Genomic DNA, 24,057 nt, shown 5'->3' on the forward strand with positions numbered 1-24,057 from the left:
TATCCAGGCTTGGGCCAACAAGTGGCAACTAACATTTGTGCCACATAAGTACTGGGCAATGACCATCGCCAATAAAAGAGAATCTAACCATTGCCCCATGACATTCAATGGCATTACCATTGCTGAATCCCCCACTATCAATATCCTGGGAATTACCATTGACCAGAAACTGAACTGGGACTAGCCATATAAATACTGTGGCTACAAAACCAGGTCAGAGGCTAGGAATCCTGTGACGTGTAACTCACCTCCTGACTCCCCAAAGCCTATCCACAATCTACAAGGCACAAGTCAGGAGTATGATGGAATACTCTCTCCTTGCCTGGATGAATGCAGCTCCCACAACACTCAAGAAGCTTGACACTACCCAGGACACAGCAGCCCGCTTGATCGGTACCCCGTCCACATCATCACTCACTCCATCACTGATGCACAGTGGCAGCAGTGCTTACCATCTACAAGATGCACTGCAGGAACTCACCAAAACAGCACCTTCCAAACCCACGACCACTATCATCGAAAAAGGACAAGGGCAGCAGATACATGGGAACACCACCACCTGTGAGTTCCTCTCCAAGCCACTCACCATCCTGACTTGGAAATATATTGCTGTTCCTTCACTGTCGCTGGGTCAAAATCCTGGAACTCCCTCCCTAACAGCACTGTGGCTGTACCTACACCTACACCCACATGGACTGCAGCGGTTCAAGGCAGCTGCTCACCACCACCTTCTCAAGGGCAATCAGGGATGGGCAATAAATGATGGCCGAGCCAGTGAAACCCATGTCCCGAGTGAAGAAAAAAAGAAAGTAGACAAACAATTGTTACCCAATCACTAACCAAAACTGAATGGATATTTGAAATTGTATTGAGGTCACAGTATAAGTAATTCGGCTCAGTAAAACCAATCACCTTCACAAAGTACATTCAAGTAAACTCCATACAAGTTAAACAAATTATATTCATAAACATTTGTTATCGATCTGACAAGCGAGTTGATCATCTCTCAGCCAGTTTCAATAAGAATGCAAACTGTGAGATTATTGTCTTTGATTGCAAGTAGAAAACTGCTGCAGAAGCTAATTTAATTCATGCAACAGACCGAAGACCGCTATTTAAATTGTTTATTTCTGGACAAATATATTACACAGTAATTGTGGGGTGGGGCAGGGGGGTGTGGTGGCAGGAGATGATCAGTTGCCAAATGGGGTCAATTAGTGCAATGGTTTAGATCAAAATACTGTAAGTAACAAACAACAAAAATTACAACCAAAAAACAGCTTCTCACCAAAATATCATTCAATTTTATTTAAAAACACCAAATATAAATCTTGAAACGTGAATTACATACAAGCATGCATTTTCCTACAAAAAACTTGCAACAGTGGAACTATTGCTAAAGAGCTATAAAAAGCATGATTTAAAAAAAAGTACAGTGCATCTTTAAATGCATATGCTTTGAAATTGATCTCAACATGATAATGCCGGCTTCATAGTTGGTTATTGGTATTTTCAAATCTGTGGAGAAAATATTAAAAATGTTAGTCATGATTGTATACTACACTAGTGTGCTGCTTTGAGAACACTGCTAATGCCACTACAGCTTTGCACAAACTGGCAGCCAATTCATGGTTTTTGGTGACATTGGAGAAAGTTAGCCTGCATTTTTGCTCCAGTTATCTAGTTTGGACAATGACTGGATTTCTGTAAAAGATACTAGATTCACTGACAGTCCTAACTTCGTCATGGTTGGTTACTGGCACCATTTTATTATCAAAATACATTTTTAAAATACCAAGCAATGGGATCCCTTTGATAATAACTTACCCAAGACCAGAAAGCCTGGAATAGCCAGAATAATTAAATTTGGATTTGGTTCCATCCAGCAATTACCAGTGTTGACATGGAGTCACTCAATGCTGGAGCATTTTAAAAAAGTCGTTGAATTGCAACAAAATTATAAAACTGAAACAGGCCATTTATCTTCTACATGAACTGCAGTCCTAATCCTAAATGTCTGCCCTGTTCTCATATTCCTTTAACACTCTTACCCCCTTCTTTCAACCACTACCTTACCCATTCTTCAATGTTAACATGGTCTGTTTTAATCACAATTTTTGGTGGTATATTCTGCATCTTTTATATAAAAGGTTTTTCCAGCTCAATGCCCTAATCCCTGATTTAATCTTACGTCATGTTCAACACCCCTTAATCACTAGAAGTGGCTTGATTCTACCTACTTTTGCTTATTCCTTCATATTTTTAAAACATCTCCATCTAATTACCTATTGACCTCTGCCATCCGAACAAAAACAGCAATAAATGTTGTTTAAATCCATATTTCTTCATAGCAGGCAACATCCTAGTGAATCTATTGCCATAACATTCTTCCTGTAGTGGAGCCCAGACTGTACACAATGCTCCAAGTATGATCTTATGAAGGTGTTATACACCGTATACATTTGTGTAAAAGTTGATCTCATGTAAAAGTCTACTCGATGATTTTTGACCTAAAACACTATAGTTTTTCATATAACTCTTAAATTGACCCTACTTTCTCAGGGATCAAAGGTCAAAAATTTCAGAACCAAAATATAATCTCTATAATCACATCAAGAAGCTCAATAATGATGCATTAAAACAAGTTACACTTGCCATATTTCCTCCAGTTCCAACCTGTTACATAGGCAGGAAGCGTATAGATCGACTTTGATTTTTGGGGTGGGGTGGGAGAGTAAGGGGAGAAAGAGAGGAGAAACTGACAGATTGGAGATGCAAAGACCAATATCCAGAGCAAACTTTAAATAAATGGACTCCCCAGTCTTGTGTCCTCAATCATCACCCTCAGCCTTCAAGGAAGGGGAAGGGAGCTCAGGCCTTGCCAATCAGGCCTTTGTGCATGTAGGCTTAGTGCAACTCCCCCCCAAACCAAAGCCTACTTCAAGGTGTGGGAGCCATCAGCGTGACATTTTCTAATGGGATGCAGCCCTTCCCCGGCCCCCCAGCAGCATTGAAACTCCAAGCTAAGCCGATGCGCAGCTTCCTCTGCCAGGATGTGGGGGGGTGGGAGGAGGTACCTTACTAACAAAGAAAAAGACAGAAACAATAAACAGCTGTTGTGGGTGTCACTCCCCCCATTCTTCATTGCTCCTCTTTTTGTGCAGGCAGAGATTCAAACCAGAGCACAGTGCCAGAGGTGTCAGCAACTGTCTGGATCCCCAGGATCAAACTGTCTGAGCTGTCACAGTCAAGCTGGAGACAGTCCTTATGCACACAAAATTTACTTACAGTGGTTATTGTGAGATCCATAGGGCCATCGGGTGACGTGCCCAACCTGTCAAGACCATATTTTAGTTGTTTTCTTAGTTCTTCATAATCTGGCTCCTCATCATATTTTAGTGACACCACTCGTTGCAGATATCTCTTCAGTTCATCTACAAATTAATAATATTGACCTTTCAAATGAATAATGAGGGACAGAGAATACAACACTGCACACAAATATTTTATCCTTTCAGAAAGGCAACTTTTATTTAAACAGCTCCCATTTAAACTTGGGAAGAAAGAAGTTTGGCCAACAGCTTATAATTATATAGTGCCTTTAACATAACGAATCATCTCAACATGCTTCATAGGAGCATTATAAAAGAAAATATAACTGAGCCACAGGAGAAGAAATTAGGTCAGATGACCAAAAGCTTGGTCAAAGAGCTAGGTTTTAAGGAGTGCCTTAAATGAGGTAGCGAGGCTAGTGGAAGGGACACACAGGGGAGAGCCAACTCATTTTTCCACACATCAAATAAAAAAATTATTAAAACATATCACTACCATTCTATATTGAACTAGATTTTCTGCATGATTACATGGATGAGTGGATACTATAGTAAAAATAGAGTTTGGTACTTTAAATTTTATTTGAAGCAAAGAACTCAAGTAGATTATGAAATGCATGAATAAATTCTGGTCAGAGGCACAATTTCCAACTGAAGGTTGGAAGGAGTCAAAGTATTCAACTAAAAATAAAAATATAAAGTAACAGATTAGAGGCAAAGTCAGAGCAAAACAAAAAAAAGGAAAGAGTTCTGATGAATTAGAACAACATAATTAGTTAGCAATCGATGGGCATTCAGATTTATTGGTATAAATAAAATATCCAAGTTGGCAGAATAATTGCAGATGAAATTGAATGTGTAAATTACTGCATGTCGAGGGAAAGAAAATTAGCAACAATGGTCTTGAAATAGAAGAAGTTGAAAACAGATCCAGTTGTCTTAGTAGACTTGATGCTCAACATTCCAACCAACATTGAACAATAATAAAAGCTAATACAATGATGACGTTCACAGATAAAACAGTAGAACATAAGAAGGAAATCATGATCAAAGTGTACTCTGCTCTAGTCAGATTATGCCTTGCAAGCTGTCTCTGGTTCCGGTCACCAAGACAAGGGAGACACTCAAGCACAGGAAGTAGTGCAGAGCAGAATCACAAGAGTGATTCCTTCTATTAAAAGGTCTGCGGTATCATGATAGATTTTAGCCTTCCAACCATCGTTTGGAAAGTTTGGAGGTGTGATCTTTTGGAGGTAGGGCAAGATAGAGATTGGGTATGGAAAATTACTTTAAAATTAAGTTACCTTTACTAGTTTGAATCTATGACGCCTTGTTTTACTTTCACATATTAGAACCATTACTAGGAAGTCTTCCTTCACACAGACAATCAATACACGGAAGAAGTACCTGGATTGAACATGCTGTGAAAGCCCAAGATTGTGTCGAAAACAACTGGATGCTGTAAAGTAGTGAGTCTGAAGTCATCCAGGGTAGACAAACCAAAATGAGTCAAATAGTTTTCTGGTCATCTGTAATTCCCTTGTATTATGTTAATTGGGGGTGAATGAGAGACAAAATAAAGAGTTGGGGTAGAGAGAAATATCTATATGGGAAGGCAGGATTTTTGGAGGTACTACCTTAACTCTGCATCCATCATTGCTCTAAGTGGAAAGATAATGTTGCAGCATCTACACAATAAACAATGTAATACTGCCCTTTTTTTTTTATTCGGGGTAGCCTGAATCACAAATTCACCACTTCTAGGAGGTTGTAAAAGTGCAAAACAAAAACAGAAAATGCTTGAAAAGCTCAGCAGGTCTAACAGCATCTGTGGAGAGAGAAACAGTTAAAGTTTCAAGTCCGTATGAAGGAGGATTTTAGTGTATAAACACACTCTGGGAGACTTCTTAGGCAAACAAAACAAACTTTATTCACATGACAGCTTCCGTGGCTGCTTGTATCCAGATAGCCCCTCATACAGCCATTTTACCTAGGAAACCCCACCCCCATGCTAACCACACATTGGTTGAACAAATCACGTGACCCCTATTCAGTTGAACTGATCTTAAAGTGACAGTCATCACATCCCTCCCCCCCCCCGCCCCTTAACTCCTCTGTACATCTTTATGCTTAACAATTGCTTTATACAAACAAACCAAGAATTTTCTGAATTCTAGAAATAATTCCATTTATGCTTATAAATTAAGTCTTTGGGGTGGATTTCGAATTTGCATCGAGTGGTGTAGTTCGACAGGCTGTGAGGCTTCTACTGGATTGACATTTTCCGGGAATGTACCAATGGGTACCTCCTGAAGGACCACCAGCTCCTGCTCAGTCCTGGCCCTCTTGAGCCGGCCTGAGGGTTCTGCTCCCACTGCTCGGAGCTCCTCCTTTTGCAGGCACAGGGACAGGACTGCCAGGGAGCAGGAGACGACCTTTGCTCTAGCCGCCCTGTACTCGGAGCCATACTTGTACAGACAATTCGTTATCATTAACTTCAACACAGATGTCCTTGATGTTTATTACAGGTTGACCAGAATCTTTGGTGTGCTCATGTTCACTCGGTGGTAACACTGACTGAGAGAATGCCTCTCTACCTCTCAAATTATCAACGTGCTTCTGAACTCTCCATCCCTCTATCCTTCCTCAATGCGAAAGAGGTCCAGTCTCAGAGACTACCCTTATGAGAATCCACCTAGGGCTGCAACTGAAACTTTTCATGTACGCATTTTCATTAGTGGAGAACTTCCTAGATCTACTGTGAGAACCATGACTTGTCTTCTGGTTGCACTGACTTGACTTTACCCTCCCCTGCAAATTTGGAAACAAGATTTAACCTTGTTCTGAGATGATATTTCATTAATAGTTCAGGAGGAACACCTGTAGTTGTGTGGTACAGGGTGGTACGGTAACTCAGCAGAAAATGAGAGACTCTTGTTACTAAAGATCCACCTGATAGTATTTTTCATGCCAGATTTAAAAATTTGGATGGCTCTCTCAGCTAAGCTGTTCAATGCTGGATGGTAGGGTGCTGCCTTTGTGTGTTTTATACCATTGAGAGTGGTAAAGTTTTGAAACTCTGTACTCGTGAACATTGCCCCATTATCGGACATGATTATTTCAGGCAAACCACGAGGTGCAAAACAGTGCTGCAGCTTTTCGATGGTCGCCATCGATGTCGGTGTTTTCACCTCAAAATTTTCTACCAGTTAGAATGTGCATCAATTACATCGTACCCATAAATGGTCCTACATAATCGACATAGATGTGGACACACGGATGGCCAGGCCATTCCCAAGGGAGTAGTGGAGCTGTGGCTGGCAGGTTTTGCTGCAACTGGCACTGTTGGCAATGCCTTACCATGTTCTCAAAATCAGTGTTGATTCTGGGCTACAATATATAACTCCTGCCTAACATTTTCACTTCCAAGATACTAGGGTGGCCACTGTATATTTCCATCAGGTGTAGCTTCTGGCCCAGTGCAGGAATGACCACTTGCGCTCCCCATAATTGTCAAGATGGCATAGTGCTAAGTTCATGTTTACAGATGGAGGAGGTTTCATGTCCTCAAGCTGTCTCATTTCCCCATCTCGTAAGGATTTTATCTTGTACTCTGGATAACAGTGGATCCCGACTGGTCCAGGTTTTGATTTGTTTCACAGACTGGTAGCGTATCCAAAAAGCTTACAGCCAAGACAATTTCTTGAGGAATAGGTGTACATGTAATACTTTCTCTCAAGGGCAGGTGACTCAGGGCATCTGCATTCACAATATGTAGCCCGGTCGGTGTTTGAAGGTATATTCGTATGTGGCCAGGATCAATGCCTGCCTCTGAATCTTCATAGAGGTTACTGGTGAAATAATGCCGTGCTCCTTAAAAAGGAGCAACAGCAGCTTGTGGTCTGAAACAACGTAGATACTGATGGAACTTTTTGACGCCAAAAACTATTGATTGGTCCTCTTTTTCGATTTGTGAATAGCCTCTTTCTGCTACTGATAGTATTCTTGACACATATCCTATCGGCTTTTCTGAGCCGCCAGCCATTTCATGGAACAAAACTGCCCCAACTCCATATGGAGAGGCCTTACGTGTCAGTATTAATTATTTTGAGGGGTTGAAGTGTACAAGTAGACCTGAAGACTGCGGAAATTGCTTCACCTTGTTGAAAGCCATTTCTGAGGAATTCCCCAAAACCAGCGGTGGTGCTTCTTTAGTAGGGTGTGTAAGGGGGCCAAGCACAGTGGATAGATTTGGCAAAAATCGCCCATAATAATTGACTATTCTTAGAAATGATTTAAGGTCAAAAACGTTAGTGGGGGGAAGGTGCTTCTCTTATGGCGCTGACTTTCTCCTCGACAGGGTGTAGCCCTTGAGCATTGATCCTGTGTCCCAAGAAAATCACCTCCCTGGGTTGAAAAGTGTACTTTTCTTTCTTGAGGAGATGCCAGCCTCCTGAAATCTTTGTAACATCTCTTCTAAATCTGCCAGATGTTCAGCCTCTGTGGTCCCAGTGATGAGTATATCATCGAGGTATATCACAACCTATGGCAAACCTGTAGTAGGCTCTCCATTGTGCGCTGGGGCATTGCATATGCCAACGAGACACCAAAAGGCAGGCACGTATACTGAAAAAGCCCTTTGTGGGTGTTTATCGTGACATATCCTCAGGAACCGTCATCCAACTCAAGCTGTTGATAAGCGTGACTCATGTCCAGCTTGGTATATGACTGGTTCTCGGCCAGTTTTGCATAAAGATCTTCGATTCATGGAAGAGGTTACTTGTCTTTGAGGTCAGATTGACGGTTTGTTTGTCATCACCACAAATGCAGATAATCTTGTCAGGCTTCAAAACAGGGATGCTGGGTGGAGCCCATTCTGAAAACTGAACCGACTGGATAATACCAGTTCTTCTAGCCTCTTTAGTTCAGCCTCTACTTTCTCACACAGGGCATATGGTACGGGTCTTGCTCTGAAAAAGCAAAGGGTGGCTTCCGGATTCACGTAGATTTTGGCTTATAAGCCCTTAATTTTGCCTAACTCGTCCCGGAAGACATTGTTGTATTTTCTTAACAATTCTGACAATCCCCCTGTCCTCAGCTGGAAAATGTCAGCCCAATTTAACTTTTATTTTCTTGAGCCAGTCACGACCCAGGCAGCTTAGTCCTTTACCGATTACTACTACGGTAGGTGGCTGGGCAGACTACTGTTCATTGCTTACAGGTACAATGGCGGTACCCATCACCTTTACTTCTACTCCACTATATGTTTTCAGCTTGGCTGAAGTGCACCCTAAATTTAAAGGCTGGGCTCCCCCTCTCAAATACTGGAATATGTGCTCACCGATCACAGTGACTGATGCACCTATATCTAGTTCCATGTTTAGAGGCTTCCTCTTTACACAGTGTTACGGTGACTGGGTCTGGTTTAACAGCCTTGAAATTGGAAAGAGAGTAAGTATTAGACTTACTGGTATCAGGGTCTTCCACACTGTGTACTTGTAACATCTTGCTGGACTGGCTATTCAACTGCCTGGATCTAGCCCTGCATTGTCTCCTAAGGTGTCCTTTTTCCCCCACAATACTGGCACTTAGACTCCTTAAATCAATAAGATTCAGGAGTATGGTTATTCCCACATTGGACCTTAAGAATCACTGCCTGACTGCCTCCGCTGTATCTTTTATTTCTATAGCTTACTGGAACTGCTTCCCTTTTTCCAGTGGCCTCAGCTGATTTGATGCCACAGCTGGCTGCCAGTTCCTGCCCTAACTGGTGCACAGCATCACTTTGCACACCCTGCAGTTCCAATGCATCTGCCTCAGCGCTTTTCATAGCGAGCCCAATCTCTATCACATTTGAAATCAATATCAACTTCCGCTAACAACCAACATTGTATGGTCATTACACCTGCCACAGACTAATCGATCCTGCAGCATATCACTTAGGATTATATGCTCTGATAATTGTTTGAGTTTCACAAAGATCAACTCCCCCAGGCTCTCACTCGTGAATTAAACTTATAATGTTGCATTATAACTGAAGGTTTCAATTGGAAATGATCCCATTCCTCTGCAGTCGGTCTATCTGGCCGAAAAGCGGCATCTTGGTGAGTAATATAATTTTCTATTCCCAATTGTTGATTAAATACAATACTTACAGATACAGGTGGGAGACAGTACCAGGATTGTTTTTTCCTCATCACCAAATGTAGAAGGACACTCTGTGAGGCTTCTTAGTCAAACAGAACTAATTTTATTTACATGAGAGCTTCCCTGGCTGCTTGTATCCAGCCAGCCCCTCATACAGCCATTTTTCCTAGGAAACCCCTCCCTACAATTTATTCCCCTGCACTCGGCATACATTGGTTGAACAAATCATGTGACCCCTACTCAGTTGAACTGATCTTAAAATGACATTCGTCACAGGTAGTACATTGGAGATAAAGCCCTTAATTAGGCTTTCACAGTAAAGATATTTTTCATATCCAATTCAATTAGATTTCATTTTAAGTTCCAATAAATTCTCAAGGATATGGTTAATGTAGGGCCAACTTCTGGTCAGACCTCCACAAATTCCTACACTCTGAAAGGTGTGAAGCACTTTGCAATGTTTTGGTATGGTAACCAGGACCATATAAACACAAGTATATGATTTACCATGGGGCAAAGTAAATTCAGCTTTTTAAATGGTTAAATTAACTAGAGAAGGAAATGTTAGTGTTTCTGATGTATGAAGTGTAATCAAGCCTATGTGGATAAAGGCTACCTTGACCGTTCAGTGAGTTTATTCAGTGAATAACTGAATGGAGAATTGAGCAATGCAGACCAAGGACATCCTAGGTTTGATTCCCTAATTTGTACTGAGTTAGCTATCAGTAGGACACTACAACTGACCTCAGCACCTGTATGGTGACGTTGGTCAGAACCCAATCCAACTGATGTCTGGAAGAACAGTCTAAGGTCAAACATGAACACAAACATTCATCCATTGGCATCAGTGGGATTATAGCCCTGGAAAGAGTAAACAACTTCAAGAAAATGGAGAGAAAACAAAATGTAGACCCACCATTCGAATCTTACCTGGGAATTTTTTTCTCCCAAAACAATCTTTGAGAAGACTTGGTAGGTCAGCCTTGTATCTAGCAAAAAATATAGAAAAGTGAGTCAGTTTTAAAATACTTGGTTTTGGAAAAATGATATTTTATAAATCTTAATGCTTACAAGCACGTTCTGTTTGTCACACATATTTCTGTCACAAATATAGAGAAGCAAAAGTCATTACCAGTGTGAAGAAGAAAAAATCCAAGAACATATACCACACAGTATCTACAGGCTTTTAACTGTCCTTCCCACAACACAGGTGTTCCAATTGACAGCTTGAAATGCAATTAACCTTTGAATAAACTCAAAGTTTATCTGTTGTATTTTGTAGCCATAAAGGTACACACACTTACAAATAAGCAGCAAAATAATAGGTTCTATACCGTGTAGAACAATCTGTCTTCTCAAACAGCACATCCTCTGACAGCCTGAACATCACAAAAGATTTGTTGCCTTTGACAAAATAATTAAAAGTCACATTATAATGTAGCCCACACCCAGAAACCCTTTCAAAAGTAGTCTACAAACTGCATTTCTGCCCTAGCCGATTCTCTTTAATAAAAAGATAATGTGGGAGAGGCCTATCTTCCTTTAAGCCAAGAAGATTTCATGTTCATGTTCATTTATATAACCCAAAAGATAGAAAAAAGAGCAACAAGCCAAAGTATGAGATTACCTCACCAATTCTTTCTCTTGCAGATACTCTATTTTTACCTGCTGCTAACTCTCTTATATTTCTATGAGCATTCTTGCCTGTCACTATTTCTCTTGACTTGTTACAAACTTTGACTGTCCCTTGTCACTCACCTAGTACTTTCTTTACGTCAGAGTTTTATGTTATTTGTTTGCAACTCACCTTGCTTCCACCCTACAAACCATCTTTCTCTATGGCTTCTGCTACTCAGGCTGATGAGAAAAGTTGTAAGTCACGTACTAGCAATTTGCCCTGCTCTGATTTATTTTAAAATGTGTATATAGTTAGTTCAAAAAAGGTTGCAGTTAAAGTGTTAAATTATCAGTTGACTAAATGTGAATTAAATCAAAAGCAGTTTTGCTTCAGTTGGGAACAATTAATAAGGAATGAGTAAACTCCTGCTATTATGTTTTTGTTGACTAAAGCTATGAGTCCCGTAATAGTAACAAAAACTGACCAAAGCATTTCAGTAAGTGAGAACACTCTGTTTCAGTCATCATGATTTCTGGTTTTTGTAAAATATACCCATGTTGATAACATTTGCAGAACACAAGAAAATTATTTTAAAAACAGATTTATTATGCAGATATCTGTAAGCTATGTTCCCTCTAATATCCCTTAGCTGTGCATGACCTGTTTATTGAATTGCATGGGCCCTTTAAAAATGCCATGCAGCCACGCATGTACACAGCCTGTTAGTCCCCGGTATGGCACATTCATGATTGCAGCGTGACCGTACCCACACAGCTTAGAGGAAATGTTGTCAATAAGATAATGTAAATCCTTTGAAAATATTTGCTTGCAGAGGTCTACCAGCATGTAAAGAGCTGGACGCTCAATTTGGAGGACTTGCCTCAAGCTTCAATTAATGAGTTGACTGCTCATGTTGATTACTTATACCTCAACTCCTCCAGATTGTTAGAATTCAAAACAAACTGCAAATTATCATTAAGGCTGCTTCCCTTTAAAATCTAATACACATTTTGGGAGTGGGTAAGCATATCACAGCAGGATTTCAAAAAAAAAAATTGAAATGACTGATAGCAATGCTGACTTAGAGCCATTGAATCATTTACGGCACAGAAAGAGCACATTTGGCCCACTGAATCCATGTCAATTCTCCGTGGAACATACCACGTTAGTCCTAGTACCCCACCTGGACCCCGTAGCCCTGGCTTAGTCTTGGTAAACATGGTCACAATCTTCCTCCCTCATCAGCAATAGAGGAATACTGCCAGCTTGGAAAACCAATTTTAAGAGCAGTAACTGAAATTTTGAAACTTATGAACTTTATCAGAATTAAGAACAAGAAAACTATATCCAGTTACTTTGTGTCACGTCTTGCAACTCCGTAACCTTCAAGTCGCTAGAAGAAATGACACAATAAATTTTAATTCACTTAAAATGATTTTATTCAGTTCCTCATATGTTACAAAGACAGTCAGGTGATCTGTTGCTCCAGCCTGAGCAATACTGGGCCCATGAAATCAAGTGGTAGAATAATTGGCACAAACACTTCTCATGTGCATCTGAAATTACTCTCTACAATTATACATGAGGCATCAACCTATTTTTGTAAAAACAAATGGATTCACACCTCTGCTAAAATAGCAGAAGTATTTCAGATGAATATGTTAAGCACTTGTATTTATTCCACTGTAGCTTCAAGGCCTTTGTGACAAAATGTTGAGTGTTGGGGGGTGGAAGAGAAAACGGGGCAGGGCAGAAAAAGAAAAGTGGAGTATGACACAACGGACAGAGCCAAAATAGCTGTTTTCCTCCCTCAGGGTTAGAAAGTAAATACTTGAAAATAATTAATTCTATCCATCATTTCACTAAGCAAAATCCCTTTAGAAAAATTCAAGGGCATTGTCTTTATTTATAAACAAAAATAAATGGAAGACTCAATTTTCCCCCTTGAATAAGTCTATCCTTTATTATGGCACCCTCAATTTAAATTCACACATTCCAAACTTTGAAATACACTCGCCTTTGAAAACTTTACTTCTAATTATTTTGATTATTTCATCATGTAACCCAAATTTGTAAATTACCGTGGTTTCTTCCCACATACTGCAATTTCAAATTTGAGTGTTACTTTCGATGCACAAGTACAACTGAAGGCAATTTTAAATTGTATATATGCAACATTTCGATTACGTGCTTTATTAAGTAAACAAAAACACTTACTTCTGTTTTGCTTCCATGACAGAATGGGGGAAGTCAACATTATCAGACCATGGCAGAGAACCACACAATGCCTTCAACATACAGTAACCCAGTGTTTCAAAATCACTACGTCTGGAAGGCCCTATAACATAAATGTGGATTTGTTCATTTTTTTTGGTCACTCCATGGACCACGATTAAAGAGAATACATAGGATAACAGAAACTACAGTGCTTTGAGAGATCAACTAAGGAGAACGCAGCTGAGTAATAATCTGTCAAATTTGTCAAAATGCATCATGCTCTTGAACCTGAAGATGCGTTAATGTCTTGGCATACATTGCAGTGTCTATTAGTCTGTATATACAGAAAAGACTTCTTTCCACTTTTGATTTTTTTCCTCCTTTCTGCATTACACCAGACTAGGTGAGCCTACAAACTGTAGCAAATTTAAGTTCTACGTGTACAGAATCTATAATTGTCCCTTTAGGTTAGGGCAACTGAACATATGCATGCACAGGTTCACAAATGATCAGTTAAATACATAAGCTGAGTGCGTGATGCAGGAACACCCTCCTAATACTAACCCCCACTGCTACAGTCCAACTATTTCTTTCACATTGCATGTAGATTTTTTTTCCCATCAATAGAGAGCATTTTTACCTCACATTGTGTTAGTGATTTTAATGCTGATTTACAACAATCCACTTTGTGAACAATATTACATTTGCTAATTTAGCAAATATAGTTAATAAAAAGCATTCCAATTTTTTTTTCTTTCTAGAAGAGAGAAAATGAATAGGACAGTAGGCACAAGCAGACTATTCAATCATGGTGGTCAACATAAATAAATTTGGCCCTGAATCTCATCTGAAAATCCACATACCCACTCTCCTACAAGTGCACCTGGGACATGATTAGGAACAAGAACACTGGGCACAATCAACAACAACTTGTATTTTTATAGCATCTTTAACATAGTAAAATATTGCAAGGCATTTCACAGGAGCATTATCGAATGTAATCTGATACCAAGCTAAGTAAGGAAGTATTAGAACAGATGACTAAAAGCTCGGTCAAAGAGGTAAATTTTAAGGAGCTTCGTAAAAGGAGAAAATAGCAGTAGAGTTCCTCAGGGTACTGTTCGAGGCCCAACCATCTTTAGCTGCTTCATCAATATCTTTCCTCCATCATAAGATCAGAAGTGGGGATGTTTGCTGATAAATACACAATATACACCATTCACGACTCCACAGATACTGAAGCAGTCAGCGTCCATATGCTGTAAGGTCTGGACAACATTCATTTGGATTGCACTAGTGCCAGGCAATGACCATTGCCAACATGAAAGAATCTAACCATTGCACCTTGACATTCAATGGCATTACCATCGCTGAATCCCGCATTATCAAGATCGGGGGGGGCGGTGGTGGTGGTTACCATTAACCATAAACTCAACTAGACCAAGCCATTTAAATACTATGGCTACAAAAGCAGGTCAGAAGCTGAGAATTCTGTAGTGAATAACTCACCTCCTGACTCCCCAAAGCCTGTCCACCATTTACAAAGCACAAGTCAGGAGTGTGATGAAATACTCTCCACTACCTTGATGATTGCAGCTCCAACTACACTTGAAGCTCAACACCATCTAGGACAAAGCAGCCTGCTTAATTGGCACTGATCCATCACCTTAAGCATTCATTCCCTCCACATGGACAGTGGCAGCAATGTGTACCATCTAAAAGATGCAATGGAGCAACTCAACAAGGCTCTTTCGACAGCACCTTCCAAACCTGCAACTTCTACTACCTAGAACAACAAGGGCAGAAGATGTACAGGCATGCCACCACCTGTTAGTTTCCCACCAAGCTACATACCATCCTGACTTGGAACAAACTCTTATAATATAATTGCCGTTTCCTCACTGTCACTAGGTCAAAATCCTTCCTAACAGCCTTGTGGGTGTACCTGCATCACATGGACTGCAGTGGTTCAAGAAGGCAGTTCCTACCATTATGGATGAGCAATAAAAATGACACCCACATCCCGTGAACAAATAAAGAGGGGTGGAGAGATTTACAAAGGGAATTCCAGAATTTAGGGTCTTGGTCACCAACAGTGGAATGATTACAATTGGAGTTGCTCAAGAGGCAATAAGTGGAAGAGTGCAGATATCTCAAGGGGATTGCAGGGCTGGATGAGTTTAGAGACAGAGAGGTCATGGAGAGATTTGAAAACAAGGATGATAATTTAAAAATCAACGTGTTGTTTTAACTGGGTGCTGATGTAGGCTAGCAAGCACAGGGTGATAGATGAATGGGACATGGCGCAAGCTACAATATAGGCTATCGAGTATTGGATGACCTGAAGTTTATGGAAGGTAGAAAAATGGAAGCCGACCAGATGTGTGTTTGAATAATAACATCTAGAGGTAACAGCTGAGGGTTTCAGTGACAGGTGAGCTGAGGCAGGGGAGGAATCAGATGGTTACAGAGATGGAAACAGGTTGTCTTAGTGATAGCATTGTTAAGTGGTTGGGAATCCCACCTTGGGGTCAAATATGACACCCAAGTTGAAGTGGAGAACTATCTAGTTCAGCCTTAATGTGTTACCAGAGAGAGGGTTGCCGTCCATGGTTGAGGGAACAGAATTTGTTGCGGAGACTGAAGACAATGGCTTTGGTCTTCTGGATATTTTGTTGGTAGGAATTTCTGCTCATCCAGTAGAGGATGTTAGACAAGCAGTATGACAACTTAGAGGCATCCCTGTCCCCAGAAACAATTGTGATGTTTTGTTACATCATTTGCCTGAAATATAGGAATGGAGTATTCACTTGTAATTTTAATATAATTTTAATTCAGTATTACCCTTCTTTTAAATATCCTTGTTTCTTGAATAAAATATTATTATATATTTAACTAAGATAACCAATGAGTCCCTTTTACACAGAGGGTCTTGAGAATCAAGATTTAGGTGCCCTTTCCAGGAAAAAATATGGGCAACATGGAATGCTGCTTTGGGCTGCAGTAAAATGCTTAAGTTGGAGTTTGTTGAGAGGAGGGGTTCGGTGAAGACTGAACAATGAATCCTTTCATTTTCTACCTTTCCTCAGTAAGAAGAGTGGCGGCCTTGGTAGGATCTGGTGAGTATTTCTTCTGTTCTTAATATTTTCTAAACCAGAGGATGTAAAAGTAAAGGGAACAATTTAAGCGTAAGTTATGGCAGGGCAGCTTGGCCAGGTGGAATGCTCCTCCTGTGCTATGTGGGAAGTTAGGGACACTTCCAGTGTCCAGGGTGACTATGTGTGCAAGAAGTGTCTCCAACTGCAGCTACTTGGATTCTGCATTTCCGGGCTGGAGTTGTGGTTGGAGTCACTGTACAGCATCTGTAAGGATCAGATCTTTGTGGAAAGCACATACAGTGAAGTGGTCACACCGCAGGTAAAGAGTGCACAGGCAGAAAGGGAATGAGTGACCGTCAGACGCAAGTAAAAGCACTAGGCAGGTCCTGCGGGAGTCCCCTGGGTCCATCTCCCTCCAACAGATTTTCCATTTTGGATACTGCTGGGAGAGACGGTTTCTCAGGGGAATGCTGCAAGAGCCAAGTCTAAGGCACCACCAATGGCTCGGCTACACGGGATGCAGGGATCGTTTGGGGGGGCGGGGGGGAAAGGAAGGAAGAGGATAGCATAAGTGATAAAGGATTCTATTGTAAAGGGAACAGATAGATGTTTCTGCAGCCGCAGACATGACACCAGGATGGTATGTTGCCTCTCTGGTGCCAGAGTCAAGGATGTACTGAACAGCTGCAGCACATTCTGGAGGGGAGGGTGAACAGCCAACAGTCATGGTCCATGTCCATACCAACAACATAGGGATGAAAGCAGAATGTAGGAACCCAGGAAATAATTTAAAAAGCAGGACCTCAAAGGTAGTAATCTCAGGTTTAATCCCAGTGCCAAGTGCTAGTGAGATCAGGAATAGGAGAACAGGCCAGATGAACGCGTGGCTGGAGAGATGGAGTAGGAGGGAGGCATTTAGATTCCTGAGGCATTGGGACAGATCCTGGGGAAGATGGGACCTATACAAGCTGGACGGGCACCCCAGTAGGACCAGGACCAATATCCTCACAGGGGCATTTACTAAAAGGGTTTAACTTAAGTTGGCAGAGGGATGGAAACCTGACCGGGGAGACACAAGAGAGGGAAACAAAGGTAGAAATGAAAGACAGAAAAGTAGAAAGCAAAAGTGGAACACAGAGGAAACAAGGGCTGGCAGCAAAGAGAACCATAGTACAAAAAAAATGTGTAAAATGTTAAAAAGACAGCTCTAAAGGCACTATATCTGAATGCACGGAGCATTCGCAATAAGGTAGACAAAGTAACAACGCAAATAGATGCAAATGGGTACAATACGATTGCGATTACTGTACCAGGGCTGTAGAGTGGCCAAGGTTGATAACTGAATATCCAAGGGTGCTCCGTATTCAGGAAGCAAAAAGAAAAGTTAAGGATGAGATCAGTGCAACAGAGAGAGGGGATGTTAGCTCAGGAAATCTAGGTGTAGAATCAGCCTGGGTGGAGCAAAGAAGCAAGAAGGGGCGGAAAACATTGGTGGGAGCTGTTTATAGCCCTCCAAACAGTAGTGGTAAGGTAGGGGACGTCATTAAACAGGAACTTAGAGATGCATGTAACAAGGGTGCTACAGTAATCACGGGTGATTTTAATCCACAAACAGACTGGGCAAATCAAGTTAGCAATAATACTATGACAGATGAATTCCTGGAGTTTGTAAAAGGTGGTGTTTTTTTTAGACCAGCATGTTAAGGAATCAACTAGGGAAGAGGCTATCCTAGATTTGATATTGTATAGTTATTAATCTTGTTTTTTTAATTTTGTTCATGGGATGTGGGCGTCGCTGACTAGGCCAGCATATTGCCCATCCCTAATTGCCCTTGTTCAGAGGCATTTAAGAGCCAACCATATTGCTGTGGGTCTGGAGTCACAGGCCAGACCAGGTAAGGGTGACAGATTTCCTTCCCTAAAAGGACATTAGCGAAACTGATGGGTTTTTGCGACAATCAGCAATGGTTCCAGATTTTTATTGAATTCAAATTTCACCATCCATCATGGTGGGATTTGAACCTGGGTCCACAGAACATTACCCAGGGTCTCTGGAATACTAGTCCAGTGACAATACCACTATGCTACTGCCTCCCCATGCAGGGTTGTTGTGTCCTTTAGGGAACAGTGACCATATCTTGATAGAATTCTTCATTAGGATGGAAAATGAAGTAGTCCGATCTGAAACGAAGGTCTTAAATCTAAACAAAGGAAACTATGAAGGTTGAGGTGTGAGTTGGCTAAGATAGGTTGGGGAACTTCAGTAAAAAGGCATGATGGTGGATAGACAATGGCTAATATTTAAGAAACTAATGTATGCATGCAACAGTTATACATTCTTTTCTTACACAAAAACACAACAGGAAAAGCAGCCCAACCATGGCTAACAAAAGAAATTAAGGATAGTATTAGATCCAAAGAGGAGTCATGTAAAGTTGCTAGAAAAAGTAGCAAGCTGGAGGATTGGGAGCAGTTTAGAATTCAGCAAAGGAGGACCAAGAAAGAGATTGATTAAGAGGAAAAAAAGAGTAGGAGAGTAAATTTGCAAGGAACATAAAAGCTGACTGTAAAAGGTTTTTTTACATACAAGTATGTAAAAAGAAAAAGATTGGGTGAAGACAAATGTGGGTTCCTTACAGCCTGAAATGGGAGTATTTATCATAGAGAACAAGGAAATGGTAGGGCAATTAAACAGTTACTTTAGTTCTGTCTTTATGGAGAAAGACAAAAAAAACTTCCCAGAAACACTAGGGAACCAAGGGTCTAGTGAGGAGGAGGAACTGAAGGAAATTAGCATTACTGAAAAAAAATAGTGCTGGAGAAATTAATAGGGCTGAAAGCCGACATATCCCCAGGACCTGATAATCTACATCCCAGGGTATTAAAAGGAGGTGGCCGTGGAAATAGTGGACGTGTTGCTTGTCATCTTCCATAATTCTGTAGATTCTGGAACAGTCCCGGCAGATTGGAAGTTGGCAAATGTAACCCCCAATATTTAAAAAAGGAGGGAGGGAGAGAGAAATCAGCGAATTACAGACTGGTTAGTCTTAACATCAGTAGTAGGGAAAACGCTAGAGTCTAATATAAATGATGTGATAACAGGATGCTCAGAAAATATCAGTGGGATTAGACAAAGTCAACATGGATTTATGAAAGAGTAATCATGTTTGACAAACTTACTGGAGCTCCTTTTTGAGGACAAAACTAGCCGAATATATAAGGGAGAACTAGCGGCTGTGGTGTATTTGGATTTTCAGAAAGCTTTTGATAAAGTCCCACATAAGAAGTTAGTGTGTAAAATTAAAGCACATGGGATTGGGGGTAACATACTGGCATTGATTGAGAATTGGTTAGCATACAGGAAACAGAGTAGGAATAAATGGCAGGCAGTGACTAGTGGGGTACCACTGGGATCATTGCTTGGGCCCCAGCTATTCACAATATATATCAATGATTTGGAGGAGGGAACCAAATGTAATATTTCCAAGTTTGCTGACGACATGAAACTTGGTGGGAATATGAGTGGTGAGTCAGATAAGAGGCTTCAAGGCGATTCAAGGTTGAGTGAGTGGGCAAATACATGGCAGATGCAGTATAACATGGATAAATGTGAAATTATCTACTTCGATAGGAAAAACAGAATGGCAGGGTATTATTTAATTAGTGATAGATTGGGAAATGTTGATGTACAAAAGGGACCTGGGTGTCCTTGTACACCAATCACTGAAAGCAAGCATGCAGGTGCAGCAAGCAGTTGAGAAGGCAAATGGTATGCTGGCCTTCATTGTGAGAGGATTTGAGTACAGGAGCAAGGATGTCTTACTGCAGCTGCAGGGCCTTAGTGAGACCACACCTGGGGTGGTGTATGCAGTTTTGGTCTCCTTACCCAAGAAAGATATACTTGCCATAGAAAGAGTGCAGCGAAGGTTCACCAGATTGATTCCTGGGATGGCAGGATTGTGGTATTAGGAGAGATTGGGCCGAATTGGCCTGTATTCATTGGACTTTAGAAGAATGAGAGGAGATCTCATTGAAACATATACAATTCTGACAAGGATGGAGTGACTGGATGCAGGGATGATGTTTCCTCTGGTTGGGGTGTCTAGAACAAGGAGTCACAGTCTCAGGATACGAGGTAGGCCATTTAGGACTGAGATGAGGAGAAGCTTCTTTACTCTCAAGGGTGGAGATCCTGTGGAATTCTCTACCACAAGAGGCTGTGGAAGCCAAGTCACTGGAAACATTTAAGGAGGAAATAGATAAATTTCTGAACTCTAAACGTGTCAAGGTGTATGGGGAGAGAGCGAGAGTATGGCATTGAGAGATGATCAGCTATGATCCTATTGAATGGCAGAGCAGGCTTGAAGGGCCAAATGACCTACTCCTGCTCCTATTTTCTATGTTTCTATGTAACATCGCTAAGGCTACCGGTTCATGCAATCTTCAGTATTAGAAAAAGCAGGATTGCAGTTAAAGTTGAAGGGCTGCTTGAACAACAGACAAAATAGATATTAATACAAGACACACGCACTAATGGCTCACTACATACAAATTCTTACCAGCTCCTTTGTGTATATCTACACTGATCAACTCCACAGTGCCCTCATGTGGAGTTCTGCTGCCTTCTCTGTATTCAACATGCTTACCATCAGGACAGTATCTGAATGCAAAGTAGTAACCTACCAAGTAAACCTGAAAAGAAAATTCATGATCATTTCTGCCATAGAAGATCCAGAAGTTATGTATCTAAAAGTTTCTTAAAATACTTGTCAAGTAACAAAACATTAAGGACAGTTTCAAACTCAGATCACTGACCGGATGCAATACATTAAAACAAAACAGCTTCTTGTCACTTTAGTGCAGTGACATGCCTGATATCACCAGATTGAAAGATAATAATTAACTTGTGATTTTCTGAAGCACTTAGTTGCTATAATATCTCAAATCCATTAAAAGAACAAAAGTGCTGAATTTGTGACGTTTTGTTAAAAAAATTTACTTGAAGAAATACGGAGACTATTCTGGTAATTGTCCAATTGCGATTTTTCACCCAACCTGGTTGAAAGATAAGGATTTATAAAAATTGCTTTCATTTAGTCATAGAGTTATACAGCGCAGAAACAGGCCCTTTGGCCCAACGTGTCCGTGTTGGCCATCAAGCACCTGTCTGTTCAAATCCCATTTTCCAGCACTTGGCTCATAGCCCTGTATGCTACGGCAGTTCAGGTGCTCATCTAAATACTTATTAAACGTTGTGAGAATTCCTGCCTCCACTACCCCCTCAGGCAGTGTGTTTAAGATTCCCGAAATTTTTTTTTCCACAAATCCCCTCTAAACCTCCTGCTCCTTGCCTTAAATCTATGCCTCATGGTTACTGACACCTCCGCTCAGGAGAAAAGTTTCTTCCTATCCACCCTATCTATGCCCCTCATAATTTTGTATACCTCTATTAGGTACCCCCCTCAACCTTCTCTGCTCTAATGAAAACAACCCTGAGCCTATCCAGTCTCTCTTCATAGTTGAAATGCTCCAGCCCAGGCAACATCCTGATGAATCTCCTCTGCACTCTCTCCAGTGTAATCACATCCTTCCTATAATGTGGCAACCAGAACTGCACACAGTACTCCAGCTGTGGCCTAACTAGCGTTTTATACAGCTCCAACATAACCTCCGTTTTTATATTCTATGCCTTGGCTAATAAAGTATCCCATATGCCTTCTTAACCACCTTATCTACCTGTGCTGCTGCCTTCAAGGATCTATGGACATGCACACCAAGGTCCCTCTGATCCTCTGTACTTCCTAGGACCCTATCATTCATTGTGTATTCCTTGCTGTGTTAGTCCTCCCAAAATGCATCACCTCACACTTCTCAGGATTAAATTCCATTTCACTGTTCTGCCCATCTTACCAGCCCATCTATATCGTCCTGTAATCTAAGGCTTTCTTCTTCACTATTTACGATACCAGTTTTCGTGTCATCTGCGAAATTACTGATCATACTCCCTATATTCATGTCTAAATCATTAATGTACACTACAGACAGGAAGGGTTCCAGCACCGATCCCTGTGGTACACCACTTGTCACAGGCTTCCAATCGCAAAAACAATCTTCGACCATCACTCTCTGCCTCCTGCCACGAAGCCAATTTTGGATTCAATTTGGCCAAATTGCCCTGGATCCCATGGGCTCTTACCTTCTTGACCATTCTCCCATGTGGGACCTTGTCAAAAACTTTACTGAGGTCCATGTGGACTACATCAACTGCACTATCCTCAACAGCTAGTCACCTCCTTGAAAAATTCAATCAACTTTGTTGCACATGATCTCCCCCTGACAAAGTCATGCTGAGTATTCCTGATTAATCTCCACCTCTCCAAATGGAGATTAATCCCATCTCTCAGAACTTTTTCCAATAGTTTCCCTACCACTGGCCTGTAATTAACTGGTTTATACCTTCTACCCTTCTTGAATAATGGTACCATATTTGCTTTCCACCAGTCCTCTGGCAACTCTCCTGTGGCCAGAGAGGGTTTGAAAATTAGTGTCAGAGCCCCTGCAGTCTCCTCCCTTGCCCTCACATAGCAGCCTGGGATACATCTCATCTGGGCCTGGGGATTTATCCACTTTTAAGCCTGCTTACACCACTAACACCTCCTCCCTTTCAATGCTAATTTGTTCAAGTATATCACAGTTCCTCTCGCTGATTTCTACACCTACATCATCCTTCTCCATTGTGAACACAGATGAAAAGTAAGCATTTAAAACCTCACCTACATCCTCCAGCTCCATGCACAGATTGCCATTTTGGTCCCCAATTGGTCCTACTCTTTCCCTGGTTATCCTCTTGCCTTTAATATATTTCTAAAATGCCATAGGATTTTCGTTTGCTTCTTTCAAATTTTCTCTCCACCGTGAAGACATGGATTTTTTTTTTGCTAGTGTACAGATCCATAGATCACAATTTGATATTTAAGTGCACTCTAGAACTCCATCAAGAAAGTGCCTATTTTGAATCGTACGTGGCTCATTCATAAGTTCAAACTCAACAGATTCTCACAATTGAGAGAAGGCAGGTATGCGTGTAGAGTATAAATTTACATATTGACTAATATTCACTAAAGTCCAAAAAAGTATAAGTTGCACTTCCAGTCTAGAGGCTTGAATGGTGAATAATTTATAGCGCTCAACTCTTTTCCAAACCACTTATCTCTGACACCAATAATAAATATAATAAATCTAAGAATTTGATTTGATTTCCTTTCGTCATACCTTGGATCTCATTCCCAAAATGTTCGTACAATATTTGGCTCCTTTTCATACCATATTTTTTCCCAGGACTTGACGCTATCTTTGCATCTTACCATATCAACTATTGCCACTTTGTCTCGTTTCTGGACAATTTATGACAGGGTTAGACAAAACGATCTTCTATTATTGTATGAGGTTCTGTATAGGACATCCATCCATTCTTTTGTACTTAGTCTTTGAAGCTGTTTAGGTTTCATTGTACCTTCTGATGTTCATGTTTTTTGACAGTTACTGGAACTTTGCAATATGCTCTGAGTTGGATATATGTTGCTTTTCAGAAGTAGAGCTCTTGTGAATGGAGTTCATTTCTTGCAGTTTTGATATCTGTCATTTT

The 24,057-nt window shown here is 40.9% G+C and overlaps 1 protein-coding gene across 3 annotated transcripts in view; it reads right to left on the minus strand.

Annotated features, from left to right (window-relative positions):
- Positions 1 to 1,284: 1,284 nt before the first annotated feature.
- Positions 1,285 to 24,057, minus strand: part of LOC121280469 (inactive serine/threonine-protein kinase VRK3-like) — a 52,537-nt gene continuing 29,764 nt past the window's right edge. For all 3 annotated transcript variants that reach the window (XM_041192500.1, XM_041192499.1, XM_041192498.1), the window contains 5 exons: positions 20,972 to 21,104; positions 13,315 to 13,435; positions 10,410 to 10,468; positions 3,289 to 3,434; positions 1,285 to 1,518 (listed from right to left, as the gene is read on the minus strand). In XM_041192500.1, the coding sequence (XP_041048434.1) occupies positions 1,513 to 1,518; positions 3,289 to 3,434; positions 10,410 to 10,468; positions 13,315 to 13,435; positions 20,972 to 21,104 (465 nt within the window). In that variant the 3' untranslated portion in view covers positions 1,285 to 1,512. The remainder of the gene's footprint in view (positions 1,519 to 3,288; positions 3,435 to 10,409; positions 10,469 to 13,314; positions 13,436 to 20,971; positions 21,105 to 24,057) is intronic.

Source organism: Carcharodon carcharias, chromosome 7 (assembly GCF_017639515.1).
Source record: "Carcharodon carcharias isolate sCarCar2 chromosome 7, sCarCar2.pri, whole genome shotgun sequence".
Classification (NCBI taxonomy): domain Eukaryota; kingdom Metazoa; phylum Chordata; class Chondrichthyes; order Lamniformes; family Lamnidae; genus Carcharodon; species Carcharodon carcharias.